At 29.8% G+C, this 24,869-nt stretch overlaps 1 protein-coding gene across 1 annotated transcript in view; it reads left to right on the forward strand.

Annotated features, from left to right (window-relative positions):
* The window catches only part of Sema1a (semaphorin 1a), a 751,515-nt gene that overhangs the window by 525,043 nt on the left and 201,603 nt on the right, over positions 1-24,869 (forward strand). Inside the window, 1 exon segment of the mRNA XM_065501135.1 lies at positions 8,669-8,777. Within this exon segment, the coding sequence (XP_065357207.1) occupies positions 8,669-8,777 (109 nt within the window).

The following is a 24,869-nucleotide window of genomic DNA, read 5'->3' on the forward strand; positions in this document are numbered from 1 at the left end:
GAACGTCTATTTGACCACAATGTTCCCTCATCTGTTCAAAGCGTTGATGATGAGGTTTCCGAAATACAAATGGAGCAAAATTTTAAAAACTAATTAGAATATTCAATCAATATTGAAAAGAGAAGCTCTAAACATTTAAAATCAAATGCAGAAAGTTTTAAGCGGGAATTAGATTTATTTGAAGCAAGTATCAATCGGAGAATACATTTTGATTGTCTTTATAACGATAAAGCGAACACATGTTTAAAGCGAAAGAGTTTTCTCGTCGAATTACTTATTGAATGCCTAATGCAATTTTGACAAATCAATTTTTTAAAAAAATATATCGGACATACAACATTATTTCTATGATATAATAGCGGTATTCACAATGTAGAGTACTTTCTATAGCAAAGTAGCAAAAGAACATTTTAGCGGAAAACAAAACTACTTGTTTACTGCTTAATTTTTTTTTAAACTATATGAGGTAATTTTGAATTTCATATTTTTGTTTTGAAATGAATTTAATTTTATTTTAAAATATGTATATTTTATATAAAAAAAAAATATAACAGAAAAATCAAAAGAAAGAATCTAAAAAGTCCATTAAAAATCCCATTAACATATTAATCGACATCGAATTATAAAGATACGTTCACAATTTATAAAATTTTGTGACACTTAATTGCTCTTTTACTCTACTATATCATGAATACCGCTAATATTTAATTTTATAGTAACAAGTGATCTCCAAATATTTTAACAAACTTTTTTTGATTTTATGTGGGTACAATTGAGTTGTAATGTATTGTTTTTGTTTTGTTTTTTCTTTAATAAAATGACACAATTTTATAAAATAATTTTCTTTTTTACTTATTTTTCTAGTTGAAAAAACATTCCCGGGATTCCCGGGAATGAAATTTTACATTCCCGTTTCCCGGGAAATTAAATTATCCGGGAAACCCAAAACCCTAATCATCACATAAGTGCTATGAGATATAGAGAACTGGACTAAATTGAGCATATTATTTGACTCAATGGCGCGGGTTGGTTTTATATAGTACTTTTTACTAGTACCTGATTTTGATATGTCGTTGTAATCTCTGATGAGTCTATTAACTACAGTTGTTGAATATTTGCGATCATCGATCTATTATGTAAACCAGTGGGCCGCATATAGGGATTATAATCACATTATATTTACTCTTTTCTCTGTTTTAATCTGAGCTGCTATTTATTGTGGTTTTTTTTTGTTATTTGATAATTTTTATGAACTTCGTGGAAATATGTGTTATTCAGTGGTAAATAATCGATCATTTTCGGCTCTTGATGTCTTTGAGTGCCGACCACTGATGTAAACCAACTACCTAGGAGAGTTATTCTGTAATTTGATTTGCAAAAAAACATTTTCGTATAATTTACATGTATTAAGCATACAAATCCAAATGATAGAAGTACTTTGCATAGTTTACGCCAGATTAGATTAATTAAAGAGGAAGCGCTACTCCAAAGTATAACATGCATTGATCAATTCCACCAATTTCCATAACATCCAAATGAAGTAATATTTTGGCCAAAAAATGTCTACAAAATTTTGAGAAAATCTTATTTGATTTCAATATGTAGTAGATAATTTTCATTGGGAATTGCTGAAGCAGCTCAAAGTATAGTTAAAAGAAACTATTCGGTGCAAAATCTGCAGAATCCCATCGAAGTTTTGAGTACTTCAACAGTAATAGTGATTTGTTCGTATTTGGCTATTATTTTCCTTACTAACGTACTTAAGATGCAGCGGTTTCATAGCCGCTTAAATTTGACAAATACATGAGATAGTATGAGCATGTAATTCGAAGTTTTGTGGGGGGACAGTCCAACTTATTTTCATCTTTATTAACTAAATCAAACTTTTTCTTAATAATCTGAATAAAACTCAAACTTTTTTCACATACTTACATATAAGCCAAATAATTTTACTTTAGTTAAGAGAAAAACTGTCATTCAACACAATAGTTTTTATCACAACTTTTGCAATCTTATACACTATGCTAGATTTAAAGTACTACTACGACTACTGCTACTAATACTACTTGTACTACAATCAATACTATTCCTAACTATTACCCCATACAATTCGCTCTGCTAACTGAATTTTATTCAACTTAGTTTTAACCATGCAAATCCAACTGTCACTGCTAGTGTGTGGTTGATCATAATGGAATCCTCTCGAGGAGAAGAGATGTGGTATTAGTGAAGAGTTTGTTAGATGATGAAGATAATGGTGGTGTCAGTGGTGGTGGTTATTGTATCGCACATTCACAGCCAAAATAAAACCTATAAAATTGTAGAATTTTACAGAAATATACTAACAAACCAGCAGGTTTTATATTTCTTTTTTTCTGCGTTTTTTTCGGAACACAATTAGTAGAATCTACCCGAGGCTGTAGGAGTTTTCGTTTTAGTTTTTTTTTGTCGTGTTTTGTTTTGCGCCTGAAAATTGTCACTAACATGTGAAAAGCAGATAGAAAAAAAAGCCTGGCATATCTCACACTTTAAACTTATAATGAATTTCTCCCTCAATTCGCCAAATACTCGCAACAACATGCATGACTTTAAGCTACAAACAAAAATTGAAATGAAAATTTCTGCGTAAATAGAAATAATACTAACAAACAGATATGGAATAGTTTGTATAATAGTTTTTAAGCAAGAAGAAATTTTGAGGAAATATTTGTTAATATGGAACGAATATTTATTAATTTTTAGGTTTTTGTTAAAGGAATCATTGTTTAGGTATTTGCCGAAGTTTAAATGGTTTTTTTAATGTAAATATTTTCAGTTATTTCTTGCAGAATTTAACAGAGAAAGCTTATCTTTGAGATATTAAATATTTTTTTGGAATTTAAAGCTAAACAAAAGTTTTAAAGTTTCATAAAAGAGGTCCAAAAAAAAAGGTAATGTAAACGTGTTTTTGCATTAACAACTTACCTCACAAATTTACATACAATGGCAAAAAACTGCTGATATACAGTGAACGAATAAACAAATATTGAATATTTTTGGTATTTTTTTTATAAAAATGTAAACTTCATGAAAGTTTTTTAATAACTAACTTATGTGTCATTTTGAAGGTTCATTTATTCTCACTTAATTGAACATTATAGTGTAAACAACAAAGTAGTTTTGTTTTTGCTTCGAAAATGTCGAATTTTGTTTCAACTAATCGAATGGGTTAAGTTTTGCTTTGCTTCTTTAATTTGAAAAAAGTTCCCCTGAATCACACCGAATACTCACCAAAGCTTATGGTGAATGTGCTCCATCGGTTTCAAAGTGGGAGGGATGGTTTGTTCGGTTCAGTAGTGACGACCAGGTCAGCCAAAAAAGTTTGAAGACCAAGTATTGGAGGTATTACTACAATCAACAAGACCTTTTAAAATCATTGGGAGATTCTCAAGAAGCAATTTCAAAAAGTTTTCGAGCAACAGGATTCATCCAAAAGCAGGGAAATTGGAGAATCGAATTTGACATGTCTTATGATTTAATTTCATAATTTTTCGCCGAATCATTACTTGCGAAGCAAAATGTATCCATTCAAGCAGCAACGATAAGCCGAAGCGTAAGAGATCGTACATGAAGCCCGGTCGACACCAAAGCTAAAAATACTCGGCTAACAATGGTCAATACTTTGAATAAATTTATAGTATACAAATGTTTAAAAATAAAAGCAATAAGTTTGAAAAAATTACCCATTTTTAAGTCGTACACTTAATAATTTGAATTAGATTAAAATGTTGAATGAATACTATTATGAATTAATTCAACCATGATTAAATCCTATTCAAATAAAAGCCTTTGAATGAAACTGAAGAATTAGTTTTTGGGAATGGTTTTGTGGAATGAGTTGCTGCAAATTTTAGAGTTTGAATTAAGATTTTACTAATTTATGATTAAATTAATTTAATTAATGTGATGTTCTTAGCTTAGTCATAGTTTAATTCATAGTCTAAGTCATAGTATAAGTTGTAGTCAATGTCTTTCAAATCATAGACAAGATCCTATTATGAGACTTATAACCAGAGCCGTAGTAATAAGAATAACACCGTGCAACAGTGAAAAAACATAGAAAACCACTTAGCATGTGTTATAGATCTTGCTAAGTACATTAAAAATTGTGTCAAAAAAATTTCAAAAACACCCTGCAATTCCGAAGTTATTCTATAAAACTCCTGTAACTCCGTCAGTTTTTGCCCGATTTTAAATTTGTTTAACGGGTTTGGAAATAAACTGATTAAGCTTTAAAGTGACTTGCATTTTTTTGATACGCTTGTAAGTTATAGGTGTGAGGTGTCCTACAAAAAGTTGGCCAAACAATCAAAGGTCCACCGACAAACTGTTTCCAATGTTATTAAACAGTATCGGGAGAACTTGTCTGTTGATTGAAACCCTGGTTCAAGTAGAAGAAATGGTCCACATGATGTTTCTAAAGCCAATAAATATAAGTCATTCTCAAAAGATCTCCCAACACATCCGGTGGGGAAGCAGCCCGGTTAGATCAGTACTCGGACTATTTGGAAAAACATACAAGCCTCAAAAAGTTCCTGAAGGAACTTTGCTAAAAATTTAGAGGCCATAGAAGTCCAATTTTATAAAAAAAATATATACCTGCTGCATAATGGATGACGAAACGTATGTTCTGGATAATTTTTGGGAACTTCCGGGTCAATATTTTTATGTTGCTGCTGCTCGAAAGCAGAAAATTTTCCCAAAATGTTCTTGGTATGGCAAGAAATATGTAGTTGCGGCAAAAGAAGCCAAACATTTGTTAAAAAGGGCTAAATACCGAAATTTACATCAAGGAATGTTTGTAAAAGAGGAAGTTTCTATTCATAAGACATCTTAATGTGTCCACTTATTTTTGTACTTATTTGGCATCAGGCCAAACACTTTACAGCATTTGTGCTGTGAAGTGCTGCCAACCAAAAAATAAAGCATTCTGACAGTTTAGGCTTTGCTGTGTAGAGAACAAATGCCTCCATAACATGTCACTCTTTGGTGTAGATGGTAGGCTGAAGGCTTAGTTAGAAGATACATCTTCGAAAATAAGCCTGCTTAAGCAATGGCTGTAACTGATACTCAACATCTCGACATTATAACAGAGTTCTTTCTGTTATTTCTTTCTATGGGGTTATTTGAAGTCAAGGGTTTATGACAACAAGCCTACAAGGAATTTTAACACTACATCAAGGAAATTCATCCACATTTATGCAAAGCGTTAATAGAAAGTTTTGACAAATGAGACTTTCAATCAAAAAATGTCCTAAAATAATACTAAAATAATACATTATGACAATATGACTGATAAGAGACCTTGTGAATTGATCAAATGTGTATAAATTGAGTCAAATTTAAAACAATATGTTCCTGGTAAAATTTTGAAGGTATTTTCATACCTACTACTGTTTTTTTTTTGTCCCACACTGTTGACAAAGCTTTAAATTTACATTTATATGAATTTTTGCGAATGTAAACATTGTTACCAGGCATGTATTTGTTATTTTGTCTACATGTGTGTAAATATGTGAGAGAGTTTGTGTGCGTTTTTTTTCAAAAGCAAACAATCATACTAATTTCATATTGTTAAAATTTTGTGCTGTTGTTGTTACAATTTCTAAAGGATTTGTGTTACTTCGTTCGTGTTTTTTTTTGGCTGTTTCATTTCTGCCATTTTGTTTTAGGTTCCCTGGTTCGGTGCTTTTTTTTTTGGGGGGGACGGGGGTCTTTACAATAATTTCTTTGACGCGTTTAGACAAACCACCACTGCCACATAAGCACGGAACGAGTGAGTGTTGTGAAACCCAAACACACATTTATGCTCATCTATATATACGTATGTCTGTATGTGTATTAGGGTGTCCCATTTTTTCTGTTGTTGGATTTTCGATGATCCTAAGGTGTAACTGTATCCGATCCGATTTTGCTAAAAAATTTTAGCATTTGGGTTTTAGATGTCGAAGAACAATTTCCCAAGGCATCGGAAATCCAAAAATTGCGAAATAAAGTCCACCCTAATCTGTATGTGTAACACATCTAAACATTTGTATGTGTGTATTGGTATGTTTACATTTGTACATGTGTTTATTTTCATACAAATTGTACGCAATTTTAATTAGCGTTTGTGAAATGTGGTCTTAGACCTGGATCCACAACTAAAAGTTCTATTGTATAAGTTGGCTTTTTTCTAGTTTGTCATACATTTTTTCTGTAGAATTCTTACATATTCATGTGATGCAGCGATAAAAACGCTTGGTTTTCGCAACATTTTCAACTGTAACAATCTATTTTTTTTTTGGTATTTGAAATTTAAATGGTGTTACAAACTGAAGTTTTACATAAATTTTAATGAAAAGTTTCAGTAATCACCACTTTATGGTTTTTTTTTCGCATTGTTTATTTAATGAAAATTGGAAATATACAATATTAACTATAAATTTTAATTACTTTTACTACTTATTGATTTTATTTATAATTATTGGTGCCCCAGTAGCCTGCCTAGTTTATAGTCTGGATGTTAAAGGTTCGATACCCACCAGAGACTCTGGTATATTTCTTAACAACGGACTTCGTTACTCGTACTAGAAGTCTTATGAATGGAAACATAATTTTTTGTAAACATTCGTTGATGTAAATTTCGGTATGTAGGTATAGAGCACTTTGTAACAAATGTTTGGCTTCTTTTGCCGCAACTGCATATTGCTTGCCATACCAAGATCTTTTTGGGAAAATTTTCTTTTTAATATAGACATAAATCACACGACCTAATATCATGGTGATCGGTCCATAATTGGTCTTAGCCCCCATATAAGGCCCACTTCCGAAAATCACTCAAAAATATAAATTATTGAAATTTTAAAAGAAAAATGATTTTGCTCTTTTACTTAGTGTAGGGTATTATATGGTCGGGCTTGACCGACCATACTTTCTTACTTGTTTTTGTATAAAATTGACTTGAATTTCCGTGCGTTGTCTTTGGCCTCTAAATTGTTTTGCAGCTTTCCTGTCAGGAACTTGTTGAACCTTATGTGTTTTTAAACCTGCCTTGGCTTTAAATTTTCGTACCAAATAGTCCGACTACTAAGCTATACGGGCTGCATGCCTACCCGATGTGTTAAGAACTCTTTTCAAAATTCTTTCTATTCATTGGCTTTAGAAACATCATGTCAATCCATTCATTCTACCTGAAGCAGGTTTTCTATAAAGGGACAACTTATCCCGATTTAATAACATTGGAAACAGTTTGACGGTTGACCTTTGATTGTTTGGCCAACTTTTTGTAGGACCAGGTTGGGTTTTGTTGAAAATATTAAATAATTTTAGTACACACTTTTTTCTCGTCGCTCATTTTAATCAGATTAACGACAAATGAACGTAATTGACTTTATGCATTATAACTGAGAGTACTAATCAAATAGTACTTGGATTAAAGGTTTTAATGCAAAACGTTTGCTAACGTTTTTCGATCTAACTCTTTATATAAATTTTCATTAAATATTTTGTGAAATAATTGTTGATTGAAAGTAAGTTCTGCATCGATCATTTTTCATCGTAAGTAATGATTATGTGAAAAAATTATATTCTTCTATAGCGTTCAAGCAGCATTTTAGGCATACAAAGTCGTCTTTAAAGGTCTGTCAGCTTCAATTCGTATTGTACCTAATTTCCCCGCTTTTGGAAGAATCCTGCTGCTTGCAAACATTTTGAAATTGCAGATTGAGTTGCTCTCAATGATTTTTTAAGCTCTTGTTGAGTTTTCAAACAATCTTCATAGATTAATTCCTCCAATTCTTGGTCGTCAACCTTTTTTGGCTGTCCTAGACTATATTTGTCTTTCATGTCGATATCACCACTTCTGAATCCCACAAATCATCTCACGCACATTGAAACCGATGGAACACATTCACCATAAGCTTTGGTGAGCAATCGTTTCGCTTTAGTACTTTTTTTTCAAATTAAAGAAGTAAAACAAAAGTTCCCTCTTATGAGGCTTTGTTGGCACAAACTTCGACATTTTCGAAGCAAAAAAACTTTGTTCGTTACACTATAATGTTCAACAACTAAGTGAGAATAAATGTCAGATATGTTCCCGTCAAAATGACATATAAGTTATAAGAAACAAAAACCAAGTTCAAAAGCTACGCCATCTCTAATGAATATCAGGCAGTTTTATGTCATTTACCCAATAGTTTTGTCCGTTAGATAATTCAAGAAACTACTAGAAGATGCCACTGTGTATGTAAATAATAACAGAGTGTTACTAAGGCGCTGTTAGAGTTAAAATCAACTGTTATTACCAGTGTATTCTTGTAAATTATAAAGTGTGTTTATTAAAAGAGAGTGGATAAATTTAATTAAATAAAGAGTTGTTACAATTTTTAAACTACTAATCAAGTTTTTTTGCCATTAAAAGAATCCAATTTATTTAGAGGCAATAAACCACCGTTTTTAAAAGGTAAAAACGTAATAATATTAAAAAAAAACATTTATTTGAAAGTAAGACTTAATTTTCTTTACATATTACTAAGTTTTTTAGGGTTTCATTTTCATTCATCATAAAATATATTACTATTTTACTCTTTACTTTATTTCTCATGTCTTTACTCTCTAAACCTAATCATTCCCCTTCTTGTCTTTACAGAAATATTGTCTTTAATCTAAGCATACATGATCTACAAGAACAACAACGTTTGGTGTGGAATTCACCCGAAGACGATCAAAAGATGTGTGTTGTCAAGGGTAAAGATGAGGTAAGTTCAAGGAAACTGAAACAGAAACATAAATGTTGCAAAAAAAACACTTGTTAACAAACGATTTACTGACAATAAACCATTAACAACCAGCCAACAAACTAAAGTACAAGTGTTCATTCATTACATTAATACAACAAAAAGCTAAATTACACAATTAAACATTTATTTAAATAGTTAAAACACACACGCATACTTTGCAAGTCAACAGGCGGAAAAATTTACGTTTTTCACATTTAGAAATAGAAAGAAAAAAACTAAATAAAATAAAATAAAACATAATCTACTAAACGTACGAGTAGAGTAATGTATGAAAATTCTATTACAGGAATTTAAATTATATTATATTTTTGCTAAATAAAATTAAAATGAGAAAAAAAAACGTACTAAACACAACTAAAAATAGTAAAAATTATAATTCAAACATGCTCACTTGAGTATTAAGTTTACAATTTTCCACATACACGCACAAACTTACAAATACATATATAAAAATAGAAAATTTCTAACACATTCATTTACACCTACATTTACTTATTTTATACATATATACTGTGTGAATAATTACTGAAATACATATATAAACATTAGGGTGTCCTTATTTTAAAAATTTTGGATTTTTAAAGCTCTAAAGGTCTTAAATTTTCTTTCATCATGTAAAAAAAAGGTAAAAATTTGACCAAAATTTTCATTTAAATAATGAAAAAAATGCAGATAAAAATAGTTTTTGTATTTCATTTACCCTTAGATGTTTATATATAAAACCCATTACAGATTGAGACCAACAAAAATCATAAAATTTATCCCAAATTTTTCATTTTCAAACAAATTTTTTAACCAAATTTAAAAAACTTAAACAAATAGTTTTCTATTGTAATAAACACTAAATAAGGATTAAAAGCTGAAAGGTACAAATTTCCCGGGAATTTTGCCAATTTTTCACTACCCTATTCCCGGGATTTTTAGTCGGGCATCTCGGGAATTAAAAACTGACGAAAATACATAGAAAACAAGTTAGAACTCTATTTTTTTCAACAAAAAACAGTGAAAAGCTTTTACAATTTTTTGTTTATATCTCGGCAATAATAGACCGCTTATTATTATTATTTATTTGGGGTTTTTCGTATGAAAATTTAAAAAGTTCATTATTTATAGAATTTATTTCTTATTGAATCATTCTAATTTCTTTAAATTTCTTCTTCAAATCTATAACAATATTGCTTCAAAAATTTATTAATTGATTAAATTTTTCTTCAATTCAAATCTAGTACAAAAAGGCTTAAGACAATTTTTTCAATTCAATTTGTAAATGATTTGATTTAACAAATATTTAATCATTCAAAGTTTGAATAAATTCTGTTATTAATTAACATTAAAATTAATTCCGGTTAAAAAAAGGCTTTGGAATGAATCAAAAAAATGAAATATTACAAATGGATTTATGGAATGAAAGACTGACATTCTTGTATTACGGATTAAGATTTTAGTGAATTAACCTCAAATTTTATTAATTAATTCGAAGCTCTGATATTTAATTTGTATATGAAATTTCGCTATAATATTCCTAATTTACAGTATCATTATATATTTCGGGAGAAGCCGGGTACCCGGGAATGTAGAAAAAAATTTCCCGATGAATTTCCCCGGGAATTAAAAAAGGTCGGTAAATTAAAAACCCTAGTTGTACCTATTATAGGTAAGCGTGGGGATCTTTTTGAAATTAGTGGATTTCGCAGAAATTTTTATTGATCTCAAATTTACTAAATTCATTTCTTAAAAACATTTTATAGCTTATTTGATAATATTTAATTTCAGACCTTGGGTGCATCAAGGATCACCCTAATGAACAAAAAACAAAAAGTTGAAAGCAGGAGAATACTTTTGACTGCAGAGCTATACACATTTATTACACACATTTAACAATTACTTGCATACAAACATTTCCATGTATAGAAATGTGCAAAAGCTAAGGAATCAGCTTAACTTTTAAGTGTACTTGAGCATGCAAGTGAATTTATTTTTTTATTATACTCGTAATAAACGGAAACGGAAGTTAAAAATGCAGAGACCAATCTACAGTTATTTACATATATGTAGAAGACTCATACATATTTATACATACATATGTACTCATTTAGAAAGAGGACATATTCTAGCTGAGAAACACGCACACACACATGCTTAAACAATTACAAAACAATAACATTTAGAACGCTCAGAGTTATTTGTTACAGCTGAAGCTAAACTAAATAGTGGGACAATTTTTTCGGAATATCAACACAGAAAAAATGTCTCATATAAACTTCATCAAAAGCCAAAACAGATTTAATATTTTAAAATGCCTAGCAATTAACCGAAAAAAATATTTCATTGCAATGTAATGCACTAAGATTCTAATTTACCGAAATTTACGCAAAGTAGTGAAGCCTACCAAAAAAAGTTTAGATTAGGTAAAAAACGAGCATTACATGAGAGACCAAAGTGTCATTGTTGATAACTACACTACACCTCCGCATTGAGCATTGAAATTCTGCCATATTTATGCAAAAAGGTCATGGAAAATTTCTACAAATGTGTGCGTAGGTGCCAGCAAAACCATGGAAGCCTTACAGCACCCTCTTGTTTAATTTAGGATTCAATAGAAAAATATTCATCTAAAAATACTGTGTTTTATAATCTACTTTATACGAATTTAAGAAGCCTTTCATTTAACAAAGCATAAATACATATTTATTAGACAGAATTTAATTATTTTGATACCCTTCACCATAAGGTTTGTCATTCCGTTTGTAATTTCTACATTTTTCATTTGCGACCCTACAAAGTATATTTATTCTGGATCGTTATAGATAGCGAAATGGATATAGCCATGTCCGTCTGTGTGTTGAAATCAACTTTTCGTAGCCCCCAACTAACTTACAAACTTAATTGATACTAGGGTTCTATAAGTCGATTGTTCGAACAATCGACTTTTTCCCGAAAAAAGTCGAAATCGACTTTTTGGTCGGAAAAAAGTCGAACAATCGATTATGTTATCTCAAAAGTCGATAAAAGTCAAAAAATTCGAAAAGTCGATAAAAGTCGAAAATAGTCCAAAAGTCGATAAAAGTCGACTATTTAGATAGTTAAAAAAAATATTTAATACTAAAACTATTGCAATTTGGTACACTTGCATTTTCTGTAGTGTATGCTAATATATGTAAATAATAAATAAATGTTTATAAAATAAAGTTTTTTTCTGGACAAAATTCTTACAACATTCTTCTAACTATTATCGCCTTGATAAATTTCATTTTTATTGCTAAACATTAAAAAAGGCGCATCAATAAATGTAGAAACCATGCATTTTATACTAGAAATTGTAAAAAATTGTAAAAAGTCGAAAAAAGTCAATTAACTAAAAAGTCGAAAGTTCGAAAAGTCGACTTTTTAAAAAACGGAAAAAGTCTAAACGAAAAGTCGACTTTTTGTCTCAGATCGGTTGCTATTTAAAATCGAGAAAGTCGGCCCACAAATGGCTAAGATATGAGGATTAATTCCTTGATTTATGGATTATTTTTGATCTATATCTGGATTACTAAGTCATTAATATAGACAATACGGATATCTAATGATAGATATTTCAAAGTCCATTGCAACGATTTATATAAGGCTATAGTAGAGATGCTAAACGGGAAATCCCGTTCCCGAAAATCCCGGGGTTTTCGGGATTTTCTGAATCCGAAGCCCGGGATTTTTTAATTTTCAATCCCGGGGTTTTCGTGATTTTCCAAATTCCGTTTTTCATAAATAAATATGGGAAATTGTCATTTTTGTGTGCCTTTTTCATGCATTTTGACATTCTACATGCCCGAATATCACAAAGTGGTGTCCAGCAAAGTTGTTAAACTCAACTCCTGCTACAATATAGTTAATAAAGGAAAACGGTATTTTTGGTTTTCCTTGAATGGGGCTCTTGAAAATCAATTCTTCACCCTTTATTGTAAGTTGTCTAACAAAACTCAATTTAAATTCAAATGAAATAGATTTTATCTCAGATGAGGAGCTCGAACAAAATTAAAATATTTCGATTGCTAAAAGGCTAAAAGATAAGAATTAAAAAACTATTAAAAAAAATAAATAATGAAATATCATTGGATAAAAGACGAAATCGCAAGATAGGATTTGATTTTAGACCTATGGTTTCTTGGGGAAAATTTCTTAAAATTTTCTGTAGAATGCGTTTCTGCTATACGATTACTCATGCAAGTATTTTATGCTTTTTAGTGTCTAATAAAAATTAATTGCTAAATAAAAAAATTTCTTTCTATTGTAAATACACATAATCGGACAGCAGGGTAACAGTTTGGAGAAGGCCAAACACTGAATTGGAAAAGTACAATGTAGTAAACACTGTCAAACATGGTGGATAAGGAGTCATGTTGCTGGTGTAGGAAACTTAGTTTTCATCGACGGTTCAATGGACAAAACAGTGTACCTTAATATTTTAAAAGAAAACCTACTACAATGCGCTCTAAAGTTAAAGCTTGGGAATATTTCTGTTATCAACAGTACAATGACCCACATTCTCCCGACTCCTCCGCAATCACCTGACATGAATCCCATAGAAAATCTGGGATAAATTTGCCGAACGTGTAGGAAAGCACTATATTTTTAGTAAGACTCAACTTAAAGAAGAATGGCAAAATATTGGAGCTGACGTCACCAAAAATTGCCAAGACGATTAAAATATGTCATTAAAAAGATAGGCTACCCCACAAAATATTAAACTATTAAAAAAAAACTATTTTCCTATTAAAAATTAGAAACTGTGTGAATATTTTTGTCCCCTTAAAATCGAACTTCGAAGCATTAGTTGAATTTTTTTTCTGAAATGTGCCAACTTATGTTTAGTTTTTCCATATATTTCAATAAGTTATACGTAAATAAATAGTTTTTTGAAACCCGTACGAAAGTTGTGGCCTTCGTTTAAAAAATATGGAAGATTTAAGATAAATCTGTATGCTGTGTGAATATTTAAGTCCGGCACTGTACATAGTTATATACGTTTCTTTCTTATAATTTTCGGGATTTTAGATTTCCCGAAAATCCCGAAACCCCTGGTCGGGATTCCGGGATTCTTTACCAAATCCCGAAACCCGGGATTTTCACAAATCTGTCCCGATTACCATCTCTAGGCTATAGTAATTTGGACCTACAATGGGTCATAATCTGGAAAAATATTTTTTAAAGCGAATTAAGTTTTTTAAACCAAAAAATGTTTGTGTCATAAATTTATGTTGATTAAAAAAGAAATAAAAAAAACAATTTCGAAATAAAAAATTTAAAAAAAAAAATTTTTTTTTTAAATTTTGAAAAAAAAAATATAAATTTTGTTTACCTAAAAATATTTAAAATTTGTATTTGAAAGTATGTATTTAAAAAATTTAGAAATAAAAATGCTTTTTTTAAATAAAAATTATTTTTTTAAGTTTTGAAAAAACAAAATTTAAATCTTGTTTGCATACAAATATTTAAAATTTGTATTTTAAAGTATAATCTTATAATATAAGATTCGGCACAACCGAATATAGCTCTCTTACTTGTTTTTCATTATTTTGTTTTTTATTGAATCTTTCTTTTTAGAAATTTACAATAAGTATCACTGTAATATCCAACAAAATGTATTAGTTATTTAAATTATCTGGCTAGATTCAAGGTTTCCATTCTTCTAAGGTGTATGTGACCCTCATAGTAAAGCAATTCCCTTGCGAGGGGATTTGGATGATCATTAAATGTTTAATATTGAGATCACTATGTATGTAAAATTTCTAATGTACAAGAAGAACGTGTTATTATTCCTAAGAGTCTTGACTATATTCTTTGTATCTTTTCGATATTAAGGAGTGAGATCGAAAAAACCTTAACAAACGTTTTTCCTTACAACTGTTAACCCAATTCTTTTTTTGATTCTTTTTTTTGATTATGTTCATTTGTTGTTAATTTGATTAAAATGAGTGAAGAGAAAAAAGTGCTTACTAAAATTATTAAATATTTTCAACAAAACCCAACTTAGTCCTACAAAAAGTTGAAGAAACAATCAAAAGTAGACCTCGCAACACATCCGGTAGGAAAGCATGCCGGTTAGCATATAACTCGGACTATTTGGTACGAAAAGTTAAAGCCAATGCAGATTTAAAAACATACATGGCTCAAAAGTTCCTGATAGGAACTCTGCTAAAAATTTCGAGGCCAAAAACAGAGCACGGAAATTGCAGTCAAATTTTATAAAAAAAAATATACCAGCTGCATAATGGATGACGAAATGTTCTGGAAAAATTATCACAACTTCCGGGTTAATATTTTAATATTTTTAATATTTAGGACCCAAAAGAACATTTTCCAAAAATGTTCTTGGTATGGCAAGTAATATGCAGTTGCGGCAAAAGAAGAAAAACATTTATTACAAAGGGCTCTATAAGTACCGAAATTTACATCAAGGAATGTTTACAATATAGGATGCTTCATAAGACTTCTGAATGTGTCCAGATATTTTTGGCCTCCAAACTGCCTGGAACTAAGGCCAGCGGAGAGATATTGGACTCTTGTTAAAGAGAATTAAATTGTGCCCAAAAGTGTGATAGATTTTAAACGGAGATAGACTACCTGTTCGAACAAAGTGACAGAAAGCGCTATAAAAACCTTAATGGAAGGGTTTCCGGAAAATGTTCATAAAATTCATCACTATTGATTAGAACTATAAAAATTGTATTCTTTTTAAGTTGTAATAATAATTTCAATCAAAAACAAGTAAGAAAGTATGGTCGGTCAAGCCCGACCATATAATACCCTACACTAAGTAAAAGAGCAAAAAAAAATTTTCTTTTAAAATTTCAATAATTTATATTTTTGAGTGATTTTCGGAGTGGGGTTATATGGGGGCTATGACTAATTATGGACCGATCACCATGAATTTAGGTCGTGTGATTTAAGTCTATATTAGAGTTAACTATGTTGAATTTTGTGTGTTTACCAACATTTTTAAGCGATTTATGCACGTTAAAGTGATTTTCGGAAGCGGGTCTATATGGGAGCTATGACGAATTATGGACTGATCGTAACAAAATTTGGTGACATGAATTTTGTGTATATAAAACTTATTTGGAGCGGAATTTGTGGAGATACATATATAAATTAAACATTTATGACCGATAAAGTCCAATTTCGGGAGGACATTTGCATGGGGGCTAGGTGAAATAATGGACCGATTTCAGCCAGTTTCAATAGGCTTGGTCCTTGGGCCAAAAAAGTAATATGTACCAAATTTGATCGAAATATCTTCAAAATTGCGACCTGTACTCTGCGCACAAGGTTTACATGGACAGCCAGCCAGCCAACCAGACGGACGGACGGACGGACGGACATCGTTTAATCGACTCGTTTAAGTCGATCGGTATACTTTAAGGTGGGTGTTAGACTAATATTTTTGGGCGTTACAAACATCTGCACAAACGCATAATACCCTCCCCACTATGGTGGTGTAGGGTATAAATATTCATCTAAAAATACTGTGTGTTCTAATCTACTTTATACGAGTTTAAGAAGCCTTTCATTTAACAAAGCATAAATACATATTTATTAGACAGAATTTATTTATTTTTATACCCTTCACCATGAGTGGCAAGGGTATATATAAGTTTGTCATTCCGTTTGTAATTTCTACATTTTTCATTTGCGAACGGCCCCAGTATATATAATCTGGGGGCGTCTGTGTGTTGAAATCAACTTTTCGTAGCCCCCAAATAACTTTAAAACATAATTGGTTTATCAATATACAGGTAGGCCTCCATTTACGCGGTTTGTTGGGCCCAAAAAATAGCGTGTAAATCAAATTCGCGTAAAACGAGGTTCTAATTTAGAACGAAATGCTTTTGTGGGGCCAATAATTTTTTATTTCGCGTAAAACAATACATCAGTCACATACCAAAAAGTAATTGGGACCTAAAGATCGCGTTAAATAGAAAACACATATGTACATATCGTCACCTTAAATGAAAGCGGACGTAACTACACAACAATTCAATATCGAGTTTTTGATTGATTGAACAATTGCCAAGAATACTCTATTTCTATTGATTTTATAACGTATCCTGTAAAAACAATAAAAATGTAGTTACGTCCGATTGCATTTAAGGCGACGATATATACATTAAGTAAACTTATTTTATTTGTACTTTTAAAAACTTTAAGTAAATTAAAGTAAAAAAAAATATATTTCTTATTAAGGAAATTAAGAAAAAAATTTCAGTTAAAAAAACAAAATATTCTAATACATAAAACATAACAAAAATTTCATAAAAATTAACGAAGTTTTCAAAAAAGAAATCTGTTATTCGCTTGTTTTTATTGTTTCTTGTTGTTTATTGCCGCGTTATATAAAAATCGTGTAAAAAAAGTCGCGTATTTGAAAAAATGGTTGCTAATTTGAGTTCGCGTTATATCGAATTCGCGTAAATAAAGTACCGCGTAAATGGTGGCTTACCTGTATCTGGAATTCTCCCGGCTGGGTTGATATTTAAAATCGCGAAAATCGGCCCACAAATAGCTGAGATATAAGGAAAAAAACCGGCATAACCTCAATTTTTGGCCTATTTTTGATCTATATCTGGATTACTAAGTCATTAATATAGATAATATGAATATCTAATGATAGATATCCTTTGCAACGATTTATATAAGACCATAGTAATTTGGACCTACAATGGGTCATAATCTGGAAAAAAAGCGAATTAAGTTTTTTAAACAAATAATTTTTCGTGTCATAAATTTATGTTCATTAAAAAAAATAAAAAAAAACAATTTCGAAAAAAAAAATTTAAAACAATTTTGAAAAATAATTTTTTTTTAATTTTGAAAAAAAAAATTATAAATTTTGTTTACCTAAAAATATTTAAAATTTTTATTTTAAAGTATAATTTAGTGAAGGGTATATAAGATTTAGTACAACCAAATTTAGGTCTCTTACTTGTTTTTCATTATTTTGTTTTTTATTGAATCTTTCTTTTTAGAAATTTACAATAAGTATCACTGTAATATCCAACAAAATGTGTTAGTTATTTAAATTATCTGGCTAGATTCAAGGTTTCCATTCTTCTAAGGTGTCTGTGACCCTTAAAGTAAAGCAATTCCCTTGAGAGGGGATTTGAATGATCATGTAAAATCTCCTCTCGTATTGTATGAGTATAGAGATCGCTATGAATGTTACAATTTCTAACGTACCAAGGAGCACCTAATATTATTCGAATAGCCTTGACTGTCTTCTTTGTAGCTTTTAAGTGTGTCACTTTTGCTTCCATATTAGACGGCGGTAGAAATGGATACCAATATATCTAATCCGGTATTGTTAGTCTGTATGGAGTTGCAACTATATATTTTTAAAGTAAATATATGTTTAACATATTTTGTAGCATTAACAATTATTTGTTAAGCTATTTGTTCAACTCATTGGTGTGAGACTGAAGTTGTTCAGATGCTACAGAGAGATCTTTTATAAATGCTAACAAATGCAATATCTTTTGCGAAGTTATATGTTTGAGTCAGTTCGCTCGTGGGATTATCTGCCGTATATACTAGTAATATATAGATATAGGAAGTAGCACTAGAATACTTCCCTGCACGATGATATGATCATTAAATATAATTTGGAAAGTTCTGTTCTGTTAAGTAAGGAGTGAGATCGAAAAAACCTTAATACACGTTTTTCCTTAAAACTTTCAACTCAAGTATTATTTGATTTTTTTAAATCAAGTTACCTTTGAAAAGTATGTCAGTTATTATGTTTAATGTCATTTATATTCATTTGTTGTTAATCTGCTTAAAATTAGTGACGAGAAAAAAGTGCGTACTCAAATTATTAAATATTTTCAACAAACTTCAACGGTAGATACTGTTATTAAACAGTATCGGGAGAACTTGTCCATTGATAGAAAACCTGGTTCAGGTAGAAGGAATGTTCCACATGATGTTTCTAAAGCCAATAAATAGAAAGTGTTTTCAAAAGAGCTCCCAACACTTCCGGTAGGAAAGCAGTCTGGTTAGCTCAGTAGTGCGATTCACTAACTTTTAGCGAACCGACAATCGTAATGTTTATCGACATAAATAATCGCTTGCAATAACGATAGTGTGATTCAGTAATTTATTTTTAACGATTGTTTAAGATATGACATCTCTCTCTACAAAATATCAAAATAAGTGAAAAGCAGAAAACGATTATTTGACGCACAATGAAATAATTAACCAGTGGTGTAGTGAGTACAACGTTGACTAGCAGTCGGAAGGTTGTTGGTTCGACAGGTGGCTGCGACTAACTTTTTTTTATTTATTTTTTGTTAATACATAATTTTATAAATAACTCTATTAACAAAACAACTTATTTCCGTCCAAAATGTAAAAAATTATTTTTGGGACATCACGAACAAAAATAAGTACTCTTCCAGTTGAATAATTAGTCAAATTCCCTTATTTTTCATCATATTTTGTATATGTTATAAAAGGTGAAGATGGCGAAGAACAAATTGCAAATACACTTTATTGATTAAATAAACACAACTTAAATTATTGTCGCTAACATAACGAAAGAAAAACTGCTTAAAGTAACAGCTGACTTCAACCGACAGCGAATGTCGTTAAAAATGTTACTGAATAGCAAATTCGATAAACTTTCTTTATATTTATTTTAACGATACGATTATCGTTATAAAAGTTAGTGAATCGCACTACAGTACTCGGACTATTTGGTACGAAAAGTTAAAGCCAATGCAGATTTAAAAACATACATCAGAAAGTTCCTGAAAGGAACTCTGCTAAAAATGTAGAGGCCAAAGACATAGCACGGAAATTGAAGTCAAATTTTATAAAATAAAACTATACCTGCTGCATAATGGATGACGAAACGTAAGTTCTGGAAAATTTTTCGCAGCTTCCGGATCAATATTTTTATGTTTATGATGCACGAGGGAATGTTGTAGAAAAGTTTAGTTTCATAAATTTGTCACTATTGATTAGAATTATAAAAATTATATGTTTTTTAAGTTGTAATAATAATTTCAATCAAATAAAAAAAATCAAAGCTGTAAGTTCATTAGTTTTCCTACTTCAAGATCTTTGATTGCAGTCTGCACAATAGAGAACCGAGAAAAAATTTGGGTGAAAAATAAATTTCGTGAAAAAAAAAATTTGGTGAAAAAATTCGAATTCAGCCATAACATTTTTTTAGAATAATTTTGGTTATACAAATTTTGGGTGAAATGATCTATGTATTCGCGGTGTCTATCTTGCAATTTGTGGGTCGATTTTCTTGATTTTACATAGCAATCTAAGACGCACTATAGCGGATATATTGATGCATCAATCATGTCTGTAAGTTATTTGGTAGCTTCGGAAAGTGCATTTCAACACACAGACGGCCATGGCTATATTTTCAAAAACTTCATAGTTTTTGGTTTCAAATTTGAACTTTTTGAAAATACTTGTAGCAATAATAACTATTTTCAATAGAAATTTATGTCGTTAGTAAATGTAAGCATTCATTAAATGTAACTAGATTTCATTGTTAATTAAGTTCTCGAAAAAAGTGGAGATTAAAGATTTTGCATCTTTATATCCCTCAATAATTCCACTAGTTCTTCAAAATATTTCCCCCACTGTTGCATTTAAAGTTAAAAAGTTTCATTTGTTTTATTCAGTGAAAACAGAGGAAATACAAAAAGAAACACATTGTTCTAGAGTCAGCAGCAATAGCAGTAGCTGTAGCAGCAGCAGTAGTAATATGAGTATTAAATAAACTAAACAACCTTGATTTAAATTCATCATAATAAAATTTATTTTCTTTTTTTTTCATTCTTCAGTTCTACTTCACAAATTTTTTTCACTTCCCTCTACTGCTCACGATCTTTCTTCCCCTGTTTCCCTTACTCGCTAGCTGTCTTCCTTTGCATTGTTCTATTTGCTTTCAAAAAGCCACTTGAAATTTTAAGATTATTTTGTTGTGTGTGAATAAATAAGAGAATGTGTTGTGCGGTGTATGATTTTTTTTTTTTTTTTTTTGTTTAAGGAAAATGTAGGCCAAGGAGCTTGTAAGAATCATAATAAAATGTGGGTTTAGTTTTAGTTTAATTCATTGAATTAATTTCATTTCGTTTCGTTTTTTTTATTTTATAATTTAATAGTTTGTCAAAGTTTGGTGACAACACAAAGAAGAAAAGTATAAATTTTGTTTTGAACCGAATGCTAAATTGGAGTAGAACTATTTAAATAAACAATGGAAATTGTTAAGCAATATTACTTGACATATTTTCTAAAAGATTTTCTCCATAGAATGTAAAGAAATTTTGGAATACTTTAAAAAGAAAATTTTCTTGTTTTGTTTTTGTATATAAATTTAGACTTCAAAGCACTTAAAATACATAAAATTGCTTACAATTTGAAAATAATAATTTAACTTTAATAAATCATTTTTATTCTGCAAAAAAAAAACACACACACACCATAGAAAACTTAATAACCCTTTGGTATCAAAGGCTGCTTTTAAGCCCTTTGTATGCATTTATTTAGCCATACATAAATTTTATATATTTTATATGAATGAATGAATGAATGTCTGTAATGGTAGGCAGTTTATGTACATATTTGTGCAATTCCTTTATTTTGTTCCAAAGTTTTGTTGTGGTTATAATTTTTAAATTCCACAAACAAACTGCAACAAAAAAAAACTGGTCTTCCGTTTGCATTTTTAATAACTCAATAAAGTTTAAATAAATATTTAAGACCCTATAAAAAAAAACATGTATTTATGTATAACCAAAGTTCAATATATACAGTAAAGTAAAATAAATATACATATTTAAATACAAACACATAGACAGACAGACAAACCAACACAAATACACATTCTCTCTCATACATAAATAAACACATTTCAAAATGTTTAACACGCAAAAAACTTGTTAAAGTTAAAAGAAAAAAAATATATAGAATAATATTGTTTAAAATGAAAAACGTTTTCCTTTTTAAATATATTTATTTATACATATGTACATAATAGGGTGGCTCTTATTATGTAAAATTGGATTTTCGAACCAAATGCTGCAAATTTAAGCCAAATCGGCTAAGGTTAAGAGGTTGCACATATTTTGTACCATTTATTAAAGGTACAAAATGTGTTACATTTTCAACGATCACAATAGAACAAAATCCATTACAATTTATTCAATATTCGTTTATGTAGCTCATAAATATTCCAATACAGGAAAATCCCGGTATAACGAATCTCACTTTAACGAAAATCCGATTTAACGCACGGTCAAATTCGTAACATTGACCACCTTAATTATATAACGAGCGTTTCAAAAATTGTATGCTCGATATAACGAATGATGAGAAAAAACTAACAAAATCAAACAAACGACCAAATTTTTAACATTGACAACCTTATATACCGAATATTTCGAAAATTGTACGCTCAATATAACGAACAGAAAGTGTAAAAAACAAAAGTAGTAAAGAGTGTAAAAATAAGAAAATAAGTCGTTACAGTAGCGTTTTAAATTTTTCAATGGTTACTTTCTTTAATAATAGGTGCTGTCATTTTCTTCTATAGTGGTTTTAATTGCTTGTTTTCACAATATCGAATGAAAGATTTCGTTCGCATTCTAAGCGGAATTAAATATGGGAAACCGTAGAAGAATTTCATTGAACGAAAAACTAAAAATTTAGATGAATGAATGGAATATGGAATAACAAAATTCTCAACATGAGTTTAATTTTCTACAGGTTGAATCATTTTCAGAATCGAAATCCCTTACAATGAAGGCTTAATTAATTAATCGTTGAAAATACACCAAGCCATCCTCCAGAAAAACAATTAGTAAAAACTACTAAAGATATACAAATGTTGACGATATTCATGCCTCCTAATTTCACACCGCTCATCCAACCTAGGGATCAAAACGACATACATTTAGTTAAATTCCAAAATAAAAAAAGTTGTCCAAAATTAAAAAAAAATCTCGATATAACGAATTTTTCAATTTAATGAATGGGCCTGACAACATATCGTTCGTTATACCGGGATTTACCTGTATTTCCTTCCATTTTAAGACTTTTAATACCAAAACTATTTAATTAACTCAAACGAGCTTCAAAAACAATAACAAGCTTTTTAAGAAGTGGTGTCACTCTAACCCTTTGATACAATTGAGGATGAAACATGTAGCATATTTTCGGGGTTTTAGGCCAACATTTTTTGAAAAGAACAGGCTTACCAAACTACATTTTTTTCATAAAAGAATACAAATTCTTTAATGTAGCTTCTAAATATTCTTATATTTCCTTCCAATTTAAGACATTTTAAGACAATAACAAGAAAAGTTATTTTAAAAATTGGACTTTCTAATAAAAGTGAGCATGAAAAATGTAGCATATTTTCGGGGTTTTAGGGCAACATTATTTGAAGAGAATACGTTAAAGGCTTACGAAAAGAACACAAAGAAGAGTAAAAAGCTTAAAAAATTAATCATTTATGCCGGAAAAGACAAAGCCATAAATATTGAAAAAAAATCCAATCAAAAAATTTAAAAAAATTTCTTCAATTCTAACATGATGATTAAAAATGAAAATTTTATTGTTACAAATTTATTAAAATTATTTCTTCAAAATACATTTCGTAACCAATTTTTTAAAGTTAGTTTTCTAGGGCGATAGCACTGTCCTAGAAAACTAACCTTCTTATATACCCTTCACCAAATTATATATATAAAATACAAATTTTAAATATTTTTAGGTAAACAAAATTTTTTTTTTCAAAATTTTTAAAAAAAAAATTCGAAATTGTTTTTTAATTATTTTCCATTTTTTTTTAATTTTTAAAAAAAAAAAAATTTTTAAATTTATTATTTTTTTGTTGAAAAAAAAAATTCGGGTTAAAAAATATTTTTCCCGATTTTGTCCAATTGTAGGTCCAACTATAGCCTTATATGTACATCGTTGCAATTTACTTTGAAATATCTATCATTAGATATCCATATTGTCTATATTAATGACTTAGTAATCCAGATATAGATAAAAAATAGGCCAAAAATCGAGGTTGTCCAGGTTGTTTTCTTATATCTCAGCTATTTGTGGGCCGATTTTCTCGATTTTAAATAGCAACCCAACCGGGAGAATTCCAGATATATTGATATACCAATTATATAGCAATATACAGACGTACATTGCTATATCGACTTCGCTATCTATAACGATCCAGAATATATATAATTTGTGGGGTCGAAAATGAAAAAATTTAGAAATTACAAACGGAATGACAAACTTATATATACCCATGCCACTCATTGTGAAGGGTGTAATTAGACAATACAAATTATTAAAAATACATGCAATTTGTTTGTTAAAACCAATTTCTTTATAGTTACGAAATTGTATTATCAATTTGAATTTAAAGCTGTTAATAACATTGTTTATATATATGACAACATTAACTGTTTAAGCTGCTTAACATTGCAGCTGTCAAAAGCTTTAACGTTATTGTGGAAATTAAAGATTCTAGTTTTGTCCGTTATTTAATTCATGAAACTATTGAGTGTATTACTTCAAATGTTTAGCTTTCATTTTAAAACATTGGTACAATATTTTACCCATATTTCTGCCAACATATGGATTCCGAGTCAAAAGAACTGCACATCTTTTGAGACCAAGAACGAATCAAGCCAGTATCGGATACTCTATTCCAAAGAGAAGCGAATCCCAGATTCGTATAGTATTCGGACGGGGAAATAAAACTAAACGTTATTCGATTTTGCTGAAATTATCAACATGGGGTACTTAGATGTTGGAGAACAATTTTAGACCTTGGGTCCATCGAAAATCCAAAAAGTACTAAATAAGGACCACCCTATTTTATATATATGTACATTCGTACGTGTAGATAAAGTAAATGCAAATAAAAAATAATAAAAAGTCAGAGATAGTAAAAAGTACATTTAGATAGACATATAAAATTTAAAAGACATAAAACAAAATGTCATGTGGCATTTAAATAACAACTGAAGAAACATG

This window comes from Calliphora vicina, chromosome 2, assembly GCF_958450345.1.
Source record: "Calliphora vicina chromosome 2, idCalVici1.1, whole genome shotgun sequence".
NCBI classification, from domain to species: domain Eukaryota; kingdom Metazoa; phylum Arthropoda; class Insecta; order Diptera; family Calliphoridae; genus Calliphora; species Calliphora vicina.